This window comes from Grampus griseus (genome assembly GCF_964374135.1).
Source record: "Grampus griseus genome assembly, chromosome: X".
In the NCBI taxonomy this organism is placed as follows: domain Eukaryota; kingdom Metazoa; phylum Chordata; class Mammalia; order Artiodactyla; family Delphinidae; genus Grampus; species Grampus griseus.
This window is the reverse complement of record NC_138999.1, coordinates 15,686,002-15,698,495: the sequence shown is the minus strand read 5'-3', so window position 1 is coordinate 15,698,495 and position 12,494 is coordinate 15,686,002. Positions and strand designations below refer to the sequence as shown.

At 46.6% G+C, this 12,494-nt stretch overlaps 1 protein-coding gene across 3 annotated transcripts in view; it reads left to right on the top strand.

The window, feature by feature from the left end:
- The window catches only part of PHKA2 (phosphorylase kinase regulatory subunit alpha 2), an 81,724-nt gene that overhangs the window by 43,320 nt on the left and 25,910 nt on the right, over window positions 1-12,494 (top strand). For all 3 annotated transcript variants that reach the window (XM_082681078.1, XM_082681077.1, XM_082681079.1), the window contains exons 10-13: window positions 206-328; window positions 4,183-4,278; window positions 7,972-8,079; window positions 10,126-10,204. In XM_082681078.1, the coding sequence (XP_082537204.1) occupies window positions 206-328; window positions 4,183-4,278; window positions 7,972-8,079; window positions 10,126-10,204 (406 nt within the window). The remainder of the gene's footprint in view (window positions 1-205; window positions 329-4,182; window positions 4,279-7,971; window positions 8,080-10,125; window positions 10,205-12,494) is intronic.

Sequence of the window (12,494 nt, the reverse complement as noted above, 5' to 3'; positions counted from 1 at the left end):
AGTGTTGTGTACATTTGATTTACTTTTCTGAAATGTTACCATGGAAAACTGCCAAAAATAGCATCTCCCCATTATAGCAGAATCCTAATTATGCCAGCCTCAAAGCTGCATTGAATCAGAAAGCAGGGGACACCCATTGAGGTACAATGGTATTATGTATGTAATCTGACATTACCTTTTAGAGGGTTTACCTGTTTGGTTCCAGGACCCAAACCGATTGCATTATGACCCTGCTGAACTCAAGCTCTTTGAAAACATTGAATGTGAATGGCCTGTGTTCTGGACTTATTTCATAATAGATGGGGTCTTCAACGGTGATGCTGTTCAGGTGAGAAAATGCTGGGTGTTGTGTTGGTAATCAGCATTTTCATTCCACTGGTGTGCTGATTATTATTAGAACATAGGGTTATGCAGGAATTCAGGGCACTGTGTCAGTTATCTGTCACTGCTTAACAAACTTTCCTAAAACTTAGTGAATTAAAACAACAGCTATTTTGTTTGCTTATTATTCTGCAATTTGGGCAAGGCTCAGCAGGGACAGGTTTTCTCTGCTTCACCTAGTGTCACCTGGGATGGGTCAGTGGGGCTGGAGGATCTACATCCGAGATGGCCTCCCTCACATGGTTGGCAGCTTGTTGGCCCAGACCTTGGTTCTCCACGTAGCTAGCTTGAGCTTCTTACAGTATTGCAGTCTCTGGACAGTTAAGCTTTTTACATGGTGGTCATCTTCTCCCAGAATGCGAAAGCAGAAGCCGCCAAGCTTTCTTAAGGTTTAGGCCTGGAACTGGCAAAGTGTCACATCTGTTGCATTCTGTTGTTTAAGGGCTGTTGTTGCCAAACCAGGTTTGTTTTGCCAGAGAGCAGCAAGCAAGCCAAAACGCTGAGATGCCGAGGTTTGCAGCAAACAGAGGGTTTATTCGCAAGGCAGCCATGCAAGGAGAAAGTCTCAGGTCTACCTGAGCGAAGGCAAGGGGCTCGGTGTATTTATGGGATAAAGAATAAAGCAGCAGGGCGGTCTGAGGCTGGGGAAAGGTGATTGGGAAAAGGTGCAGTAATTGTCATTCTGCCCAAGTGTAACTAGGCTACAGGGTTCTGCATGTTCCAAAATGGAGGTGCTTAGCATGCTCTGAGGGTGGAGTTTTCAGCCCTCTGATGCCGAAAGGTCAGCGGACACTTGGGCATGCCCAATTGGAGGGTCAGTGGTCCTAACCAGTCTTAACCAGCTCAGTTGGAACCAGACACAGCTGACTCCAAGTTCCTAGACAACAACTCGGGCAAACATCTTATTATTCAGACAAAGTGCTGCTTGGAGGACTTGCAAGTCTTAAAAGGACTTTGATTAGTGAAGGCAGGTTACAGGTAAAATGGATTTGACTAATGATTACGCTTGGTTTCAGTCCCCCCTATCTTTTTTTTTTTTTTTTTTTTTGCGGTACGCGGGCCTTTCACTGTCGTGGCCTCTCCCGTTGCGGAGCACAGGCTCCGGACGCGCAGGCCCAGCGGCCGTGGCTCACGGGCCCAGCCGCTCCGCGGCGTGTGGGATCTTTCCGGACCGGGGCACGAACCCGCGTCCCCTGCATCGGCAGGCTGACTCTCAACCACTGCACCACCAGGGAAGCCCCCCCCATCTTTTGATCATTCCTCCATCTTAAGGGAAGAAGAGAGATTACCACTCTGGATACTTCCTGCCGATAAGGGGCATAGACCCACCTAGGGCTTGTGAAATGAAACTGTTTAGCCCTCATTTGAAAATATTCGCTTGTTCCCAGTTTCAAGTTAACATTTTGATCCCAATAAACAAATACCACCTATGTGCCAGCTGTCAAGGCATCCATAGGCCCAAGATGGGTAAACCATAGACAGAGATGTAGCCTGAGGGGGCACATAGAATGCCACACATTGTTAAAACTTAGGCTCTTATTTTTAGGGATTTTATATAGGATAAGGCAGGGATAAAGTGTCTTACCTTTTTCCATATTGGAGTGTCTTGATCATTATCAGTTTGGCTGAAACAATTAGATATTAAATATGGAAGGGACACAGGCTGGGAAAAGTAAGTATGGTTTCTATAATATCCTGGCCATGTAGAACCTTGACAAGGGTAGATGCCAGGGTCATTTTTTTTTTTTTAATCTGAGGACACAAGGAGAGGACCAAATTTCGACTTAGGATAAAACAGGTGACAGGAAATTCTCTGTTGATTAGCCTAACCCAATATGTTACATCTGAGGGCCTTTTATCGTAAGTCATTCAAGGGGAGGGCCCTCCATAAAGGCTGGAGGACTAGGAGGCGGGGGTCGTCGGGGCCCACCAAACAGTCTTCCACACACAGGTTTTGTTGTTGCTGCTGTTCTTTTCAGACCAGCAGTGCTTTTGCCATCCTTAAGGGTACTCTTAGCTAATGTCTTAATTAAGGTGTCAGCCTCCTAACTGGTCTCCCAGCCTCGCTTCCTGCTGTTTCTCCACACCATTGCCAGTGATCTTATTAAGAAAGAGACTATGCTACTGCTTTGCTTAGAAGCTTTGAATGGCTTCCTGACTGCTTTTGGGATGAGGTACAAGCTCTTCACACGTTTTGTAGGATCCCATAAGATCGGGCCCTCGTTTTCACCAGTGTACCCCCAATTTCTTGTTACTTATTTCCTTTCTTGAGTTCTGTAATCCAAGCACATGGAAACTTTTTCAGTCCTTTGAGCAGGCCGTGCTGTCTCTCCCCTTCTCTCAAATGCCCTTTCAACCCCCAACTTCCCCTCCCTCCTTCACGTGATTCGTTTTAAGTGTCTCTTCTTTCAGAAAGCCTAAAAGCTGGGTCAGGTGCCCCTTTTATATGCCCCACGGTTCTTATAACAGCTTGGCACCTGTAACAGTATTTCCCACTTAGTTGTCAAAGGACCCTGGTAGAGGTGGTCTCTCTCCAGTTCACTGGTGTATGCCCCACGCCTAGTACATAGTAAGTACTCAGTGAATATTTGTTAATGCAGCATTCATTTGTTCAGACAGATTTCTTTAGCATTTGCTGCCGTGCATACTTTGGTGAGCAGAACAGACCTGTCCTCATGAAGTTTACGGGGCTGACAAACTCAAACACTGCTGTTTTTTTAATCTGTTCAGATCTCATGTTCTGGGGTAGGATATGCAATCTAAGATTCGTTTTAGTTTTTGAAAGCTGCTTCTATTGAGGAATGCAGAGGTGTTTCAGAAGCGGCAGTAAATTTCAAATATTAATGTTCCCTCTTTGTTGATTCTCACTCTTATGCTTCAGTGATTATCTCGGTTCTTAACGTTTTCTGTCTTTTTATCCCAAGACTGAAAGATCTCAAAAAGATTGAGTTGGAATTTCAATTATGAACAAGCTTGAAAATTATCAGAAACAACAACAACAACAAAAAAGCTAAGGAGACAGAAAAGCCTGTTTAGTACCTTATTTTGTAGGTCTCACAGAATTTACTTCTCTTAGCCCCCTGTGCTGTCTCTTCCAGTTGCTGCCCAGTCACATTTTAAAGTGATGCACCCTGTCGTGCTTTGCTGTCCATAAATTTCAAACGAAGAGAAAATGAGATCTGGAAGGCATTTGACTGGGCTCTCCAAAGATGAAATGTGTCAAATAGCTGGGTGGCTGTTAAGGGTTTTTTTCTCTCTATTTCCCTTTTCATGTGTAGGGTTTTATTGGTGCCTTTTTAATTTAATAGAAATGTTTACATCAACAGCTTTTACTGAGTAGCACATCCTAAAAATTGGGGTACATGGATCATAGTACCTACACTTCCTTTTCTTCACATCTTATTCGTTCAGCAAATATTTCGTGAGCAATAAATGTTTGAACGGAGGGCTTCTTCAGTGGAAAACTACCAACAGGTGGAAATGAATGCACTGCTTAAGATCTGGCCTCCACTCCATAAAGCTTATAGTCTAGCTGGTGAGACAAAGTTTAAATATGTGAGAAGTTAAGAGTGAAGTATTTAAATCACGAATTAAAGACAACACATAAAAGGCTAGTCGCATTTAGTTCCTCCTAACATTTGCTGTCAGCAAGAGTCCAGGTTCCTCCTGCAGTCCTTGAGCTGAAGGTATTTGTGCATTTCTTAGCCTTGTGTCCTACTTCTGATCTGTTTGTTGCCAAGAGAGCTGTTTTTCTGTGTTGCACTGCTGTTTCCTACCGTGGGGGATGGGGCTATTTTCCAGGTCCAAGAATACCGAGAGGCCCTGGAGGGAATATTAATCAGAGGCAAGAACGGGATCCACCTGATGCCTGAACTCTACGCCGTGCCGCCTAACAAGGTAAGCAGGTGCTGCTTATCTAATACAAAGTGAGATGGTGCTTGGCATTTGGGTATTTTTCATTCCCCCTTCAGACCTAACACTTTTTCTCCAGGAGAAGTGGTTTCTAAAGCCTTCAGTAGTGTTCCTGTTTATCACAGGAGTTACGGCTTTGGAGCCATGCTTGACCTGGCTGGTGCCCAAGGGAGGCGTTAGTTGAGGACCTTCAGAGGATACTTGTCCTTCTCCGAGCCCAAGGCCACACAGGCCCTAAAAAGCACAAAACACTATTAGGCACCATGTTCTCACACATTTCCACGGAAGAAGAAACCAGACAGAATCTCCCTGGGAGAGGGGGAGAGGTGTATAGGCATACCTCGCTTTACTGCAACTTCGCAGATAACTGCGTTTTTTTTTTTAAACAAATTGAAGTTTGTGGCAACCTTTAATTGAGTTCTTCCAATAGCATTTGCTCACTTCGTGTCTCTGTCACGTTTTGGTAATTCTTACAACGTTTCAGACTTTTTCATTATTACTATATTTGTTATGCTGACGTGTGATCAGTAATCTTTAATGTTACTACTGCTGAACTTGATGAAGGTTCAGATGATGGTTAGTATTTTTTAGCAACAAAATATGTTTAAATTAAGATACATACAGTTCTTTTAGACAAAATGCTATTTCACACTTAGTAGATTACAGTATAGTGTGAACATAACTTTTATATGCAATGGGAAACCAAAAAATTTGCGTGACTCCCTTTATATTCATTTTATTGCAGTGGTCTGGACCCAAGGTGTGCCTGTGTAGGGTAGCTGAGAATCTCTTCCTTTGAGTCAAGCAGTTCCTGAGCTAGAGCTTGAGTAATCACTTAGAAACCATTCTATATCATGAAGAGGGAAACTGGCCAGTTCCAAGAAGATGCCCAAAGATCGTTTTTTCTATCCACTTTCCTAGCTTGGGTCATGATGGACCTATATATCTTAATGGGAAGATTTCCCCATACATATCTCATGTTTAGCAGAAAAGAATTCTCGATTCAAGGCTATTTCTCTTTTGAATGTTCCTGTTGCTTCAAAGCTTCATTATTGCACTTTGGGGAGGAAGAGATTTCAGAGAGCAGTGTCCTTCCCCCGGTTGACAGGGCCTGCACTAGAGCGTAACCCTGCTGTCACACAGCAGCTTGGGTCTACGAGTTTGTGGTTGAATCAGGCCCACGAGCACATGGTCAGGGGACTGGCAAAGGCCTTTGAAATTATCTGCCTCAGTTCAGAGAGGCAGAGCTCAGACAGCACTGGGCTCTGCCTGGAACCAGACCCCAGGTTCAGGGCCTCCTCACAACCCCACGCTGCCTCCTAATGGGTGGTGCATTTCCAGGGGATGGACAGTCCCTCACTGTAGAGATCAGGCCATGGAGCCTGCAGGGGCTGTTTTCTTTCTAACTGTTAGAAACCTAGGTTTCCTGCAAACGTATTCATTTTACTATGTGTGATGTGTATGTGGTGGTGGTGGGGGGGGGGCTGACAGTGGGGGCTGGGTACTTACTTCCTAGCAACTGCGTGTTCAGGTTGCCCCTTTTCCAGTATTGAGGCACTTGACAAAACAAAGTTGGTAATGGGCCGTAATTTGGAACCTGAAAGCACAGCAAGGGAAAATAAATAGCTTCAGGGGTATTTTGCCTATTTTATGATAGAGAATAACCATCTATCCATGTTCTACTAAAAGGCATATTTCCTGACTGTAGTAACTGCTAGGTGTTATAAGCTCTCCTTTTCTTCCTGGTGAACAGTTCTGGCTACGTGTTGTAAAGGGTTACTCTGCAACTTTTCTCTTCTGATCTCTACACTGACCTTTGGGCTTGTACTTGTCATTTCAGTATCCTCCTTTATCTAGTGTGTTTACACATCAGCTAGGCACCGATTTTGAACATTCTTTTATTTTGAGCACAGTTTGTATCTGTGCCGGTTCTGGATGACAGCTGGGAAGGTTCACCCGTCACATCTTAGTAACATGCAGAGACCACCACAGACAGGGCTGCCCCGACCCATATGGCACCTTTGTGCAAATTAGAAAAAGAGCCTCACCCTTGGAGTGGCCACAGCTCTGGGCCAAGGCGCCATCCAGCCTGACTTTCAGCGTCACTCACTTCCTCAGGTGGACAGGCTTTTGCAGGGCGCCACCACCCACGGGGCCTCCATTGGACAGCTCGAGACTAACGCAAGCGTACCCAGCAGACTTGCTTGGAGCAGCTGCTCCGGGCTGGGCAGCAGGCTAGGTACTGGGGTACAGAGGGGTCATGACGCTGGCTCTGCCTCTGCGAACTTGCAGGCTAGGGGGGTCGGAGGAGCGAATCCATGGGATGGAGGGCAGACAGAGGACCGCCGGCGGCAAAGGCTTGGTGCATTGGAGGACCTGCAAGCAGATTGGAAGGACTGAGGTGGAGAGGGGGAGACACATACCTCCACGGGGAGGCAGGAGCCAGCAATGGGTGGGAGGAGGGCAGAGCCAAGCTGTCTTTTGACCCAGATATCTTGTCTACCTTCTGTTCTTTGCATCGACTATTTCCCATTCCAGATCTATGTAATCTTTCTTAACAGTACTTACATTTCAAAAAGTTTTAATGTACAATCTGACTGTAAAAGTAATTCTGCATACTGCAAAACATACAAGATTCTATAGAAAGAAAATATTTCTCCCGAATCTTACTTCCCAAATATAACCACAATGATGTTTTGGAGAATCTCCCTCCACGTATTATCCTATTTGATTATTTGATTACTGGTAACATTTAATTCAGTTCCGTTTATGAGCTTAAGTTTTTCTCAGTTTACTACAGAAAAATTTTTTAAATTTACTGCATGTATTAACAACATCACTGATTAATTCACAAGCAGAGAATGGCTCGTCTCATGATGTGATTTTCCCCTTTGGAGAAAGATGTGTTTCCTGTTTCCTTCAATTGGCTTATGTTTTCTGGAGAAGAAAGTGGTCACTAACATTCCCCCAACCAACGAACGTTGTAATGACCCAAAACCCAAAGGTCAGCATGGAGTTTACAACAGAAAATTGCAGCCTTTTACAACACGTAGCCAGCACTGTCCATCAGAAAGAGAACTGTAGCTTATTTTGATGAGTCAAAAGCCCCCAATGGATTCAGCTTTTTGAGTCCCTGATGGAAAATTAGTGATCTAATAATACAGTTGTTTTTCCTCAATAAATAGCGCCACCTTCTGGTAATTTTCTTGCATCTGCACACTGAGTTTATGAACCCCTGAGGAGAGCAAGATAGAAACCTGACTCAGCATCCAGAACTACACTGCCATGGCTGTTGGCTGATGTTTTAGATCATTGTACCCATAATGCAACCAAATATAAGTATGAGCTGTGACATTTCTTGTTGCCCAGAGCTGTGCTCAAAGACAGCAGGCCCAGTTTCCAGTGCCTATCTCTCAGCCTTTTGCCATCAGTGTGCTTGCGGGAAGAGCACTGGCTGGAACCAGGCCTGGGTTTGAGTCCCACCTCTGCTGCTTTTAGCCACGTGGCCCCCCGCGCAAGGGCCTCAGCCTCCATGGCCTCCTTATCCCAGCTCTCGCATAGAATTGGTTTGGAGGATCAAATGAGTGGCATTTTGTAAATCCTCCGTGCGCTCCCCATGTAGTGACGTTGGCCATTTTCTCCTCTGACATTCTGACTTCGGGTTTTCCTCTCTGCCAGGTAGATGAAGAGTATAAGAATCCTCACACGGTGGACAGAGTTCCTCTGGGGAAGCTGCCCCATCTGTGGGGCCAGTCCTTGTACATCCTCAGCTCCCTGTTGGCAGAGGTAAGGGACTTGGGGGCTTCACAGACTGGAAACCATCTGACTGGAAGTTCAGGGGGCCCTGGAAGAACACAGGGGCTCTCTGCTCCATGTGGCTATGAATATCTTTGGCATCTTTTTTTTTTTAAGATTACATTCTTTTTTAATTTTTTTTTTAAGATTTTTTTTTAACGTGGACCATTTTTAAAGTCTTTATTGAATTTGTTACAATATTGCTTCTGTTTTTTTGTTTTTTGTTTTTATGTTTTGGTTTTTTGGCCGCGAGGCATGTGGGATCTTAGCTCCCCGACCAGGGATGGAACCCACACCCCCTGCACTGGAAGGTGAAGTCCCAACCACTGGACCGCCAGGGAAGTCACCCGTCTTTGGCATCTTCATGGCTTTCAGGTCAACTGGTTGGGGTTGACTCTGAGGCTTGAGACCTAGGCTTGTGTCCGTATTTATAATAAACCGTTTTGGGCTTAGCTGCAAGCCAAGCACTCTCTGTCCCTCCCCCAGCGCCCCTTCCCACCAGCATTCCTGGTCTGTGGCTAGAACCTGGTTGAGTTGATGGTCGGTAGGAGGGCCGGAAACTTCTCAGCCAGGATCAGCACATGTATGAAAGATGCAGGGTTTGGGGGACTACTCCACACGGTCTTAGGTGCAGGAAGCAGGAGGACTCTGACGCTCCAGTGCTCTCTCCAGGAAGGGGCAGCGGGCTGGTTCTTCTGTAGTGGATTTTGTGTCGGCCGCTCCCTCAGCCAGTAGCACCGCCACACAGAAGGTCTGCTGCCTCTGACTCATTCCTCCTTGTTAAGCATTTTCTTGCCTCCAGGTTTAAGTTTTTAAAATACAAATGCTTTTGTGCCAGCTAAAAATGAATCCCCCTCCCCAGTCCTAAGTGTGAGTGATTTTTATCGGATGGCTCATCTTTCCTGGGAGGATCCTGCCCAGCTGAGTGCTTTGGACCCCTGGGGAGGGGTGGGGGCGGTGGGGGGCGGGGGAGCCAGGGGAGCAATGGGTTGGATGTCACTGGAGTTCCTGGTGGGTGAAAGGAAGACCCAAGTGAAGCTATCACAGTGCAAGTGGCCCTTAGGTGCTGAGATGGAGCAGTTGCTTCATGGATATGATCATCTCCGCAGTTTCATGGACATGTTCTTGCGGGTGGAGACTGTGTCTTATACTTTTGTCTTTATGAGTAGGGAAGCACATATATCTCCTTTGGAAAGCCAGCCCTGCCTCTGACTAGCTCTTTAACCTCGGGCAGGTCTCTTAATCTCCCTGGGCCTCGGTTTCCTTATCTTTATTATTATTTTTTTTTAATGTTGTACAGCTTTATTTAAATATAGGGTTTTTTTTTCACGTTTCCTCATCTTTAAAGTAAAGAGTTTGGGCTTTATCATCTCTGCAATATGGTGCAGCTCTGATTTCTGTATCAGTGACATGGGAAACAAACTTGCTTTTGTTTCCTCCTCCCAATGTAAAGGCCCTCATCTAGGCCCAGCATTAGGTCCAACTTCTCCTCAGAACTCCCAGAACACCTTGATCCCTTCTCTTAAGGTTCCCATCATTTACAGAAAATATGAGGAGATCCACATTCAAAAAGCACTCTGCCAGCAGGCAGGGGAGTTTTGTGTTTCAGGACAGTCAACTCTGGGCCAAGTCCTTACCCTAAGGACATTGCCTCGGTTTCCCCACCTGTAAGATGTGCGAATGGTAGTGCCTCCCTGTTAGGAGGCCTGTGTGACAGTGCATGTACAGGGCTCAGCACGGTACCTGGCGCGGGGTAAGGGCTCAGGAAGCATGAGTTACCCTCGTTCTTTTCACTCACACAAGTTTGGCGTCTCTGACTAGCCCTGGAGAGCTGGGTGCCAAAAACGCAATACATCGATCAGTGCCATCTAAATGGTATACTGTAGTTCAGAGAAAATAAGCATTTGCCTTGAAAAATGATAAAGGAATAAAACACTGAAGATTTTGAGCCCCCAAATATTTTATTTTCAAACTTAGGTTTAAGGTGAAATTTCAGTTAATCAGTATTTCATAGTGTTAATGCTCCTCTTTTCCTAGGGATTCCTTGCCACTGGTGAAATTGATCCCTTAAATAGAAGATTTTCCACTTCCGTCAAACCTGATGTCGTAGTACAAGGTTTGTGAGCATGTTTACTATTCATATTTAACTTTGTAAAACCAATGTTATTTTTAAAGCGAAGTGTTCTATGTAATTTTTAAAAATCTGCATGTGTATATATTTTAGCATGTATTAGTTCTGTGAAATGTGTTCTGTAACTCAGCTGCTTCCAATCACAGTTACTTTCTACAAAGCAGTTGTTTCTTGAATCTAAACCTTGATTGCAACCGGGGCACAAGTGATTCATTGAGCATCATTTTTCATAACTGCTCTTCTTTAAAAAGTAGAACGTGACCTTGTTGAAAACTCAAAACCCAAATGAGGGTTCACGCGTTCCTCCCTTGGAGGTCTGACTTCTTTCCAGAGCTGCAGGCCCATGTTTTCACCTCCCTCCACCCATCTCCCCTCCTCTCCAGCCGGCAACTCTTCCGCAGAAGTGCAAGGCCAGCCTGGGCTACTGCTGCGGCACTGGCTCTGACTAGCCATGTGACTTCACCTCTGTGTGCCTCGGGCTCTCCTGACCGGTGCTCTCTCACAGGGTGGTCTTGAGAGGAATTGAGATCCACAGGGAAAGCCCTCAGTGCAGGGCCAGGCCTAGAATGCTCCCTGCTGGCTGATTCCTCTCCCTACTTCCCCTCCTAGGAAGGACTCCCCAGGAGCTCACAAACCTCATAGAGTGACTTATATACCAGCTAAGTATCATAGCGTGTCGTGACTACACCTTGTGTCCTCTAGAGGACACTGTACATTTCTTAAAGGACAAGGGCCTTATCATTTTTGTAGCTTCTATGTTGATTGATACACACGCATTCAATACATTAAAAACAATTATTGAGCAAATGAAGGGCAACCCTCTCTGTGGCCACGGATGCATTTGGCTATGCCTGTCCGTGATACAGCAGAGGTCGTGCAGGTCATCACCCAGTCGATACTGTGCCCCAGGCCCACCGAGAGACGCACCCAACCATCACAACATTCCGATCAGGTAGAAAGTGTGACGATCATGATTATCATCCCCCTCTTACACATGAGGCTAAGGGGTTAACTTACTCAGGGACCCACGGCTGACAGCTGGAGGTGCAAACCCAGCTCTGACCTCCAGGTGGCGTGATCCAGCCTGACCCCACAGTCTCTGCCCGTCACCAGAGCACATGCTGCTAAGTGACCCCTTAAGTCCACAAGGCCGCTCTTCCAGTTGCGGGCTGGGGTGCATCGATGGATCCTGAGCACCACTTTTTTTTTTTTTTTTTAAATGCAATAGAAGAAAACAGAGTAGAAAATATCAGAGGCTGTGGTCTGGAGGAAGGAGAAGTGCAGTTTCAGAAACTTCTCTGCGTGCATCTCTCTCAGATCACCAGGCTCACAGGTCTTGGTCAAGCCACTCGTCTGAAAGAGTCACTTCTACAGAGTGACCGCCTTGTGGCTCTGATACGTGGAGATCTCTGCACGGTGTTGTAATCTTCCAAGGAGACGGGTGTTAAGGGAAGCTGCTCGCCCAGTCCTGCATGGCTGATGTTCCCATGCTGGGGCCTGGGGGGTTAGCTTCCAGTCCCTGCTCAGCTACAGCTGGCCAGTCGAGCAGCAAGGCTTCCCCTCAGGGCCTTGCTGTGAAGCTCAGATGAGATCATGAATATTAAAATACTTTGAAACAGCATCATGTGCTATGTAAATATAAGGAGGTGACATTCAGGTCTCAGTGGCATTTATATGTATCATACGTTCAGCTGCCACCAGCCTGAGGGTACAGTGGTTGGGCTCAGGGAGCTACCTTAACAGTAACCGAGTCTTTCCTCTGGCCTGAGCACCGCCCCGAGCCCCTGCAGCTCCTGGCAGGCTCAGCTGCAGGTGGACACAGCACCAGCCGCTCTCTCTGTGGCCAGAACTCCCTTTCTCCAGTTCCCTCCCCAGGACTCCTTCCTTTTGCCAAAGCACTGTCCCTTCTCTTTTTTTTTTTTTTTTTTTTTTTTTTTGCGGTACGCGGGCCTCTCACTGTTGTGGCTTCTCCCGTTGCGGAGCACAGACTCCGGACACGCAGGCTCAGCGGCCATGGCTCACGGGCCCAGCCGCTCCGCGGCATGTGGGATCTTCCCGGACCGGGGCACGAACCCGCGTCCCCTGCATTGGCAGGCGGACTCTCAACCACTGCGCCACCAGGGAAGCCCTGTCCCTTCTCTTAAAAGCCAGCAGTACTGGTACAGCAGGTATGGGGGGGTCTGAGCCCACCTCCGGCCCCCACATCCCAGGCATCCCAGAGCCTTGCCTGCTAGAGAGCCAGATGCCCAGCCTCATTCACTGGAGATGGGGCTCA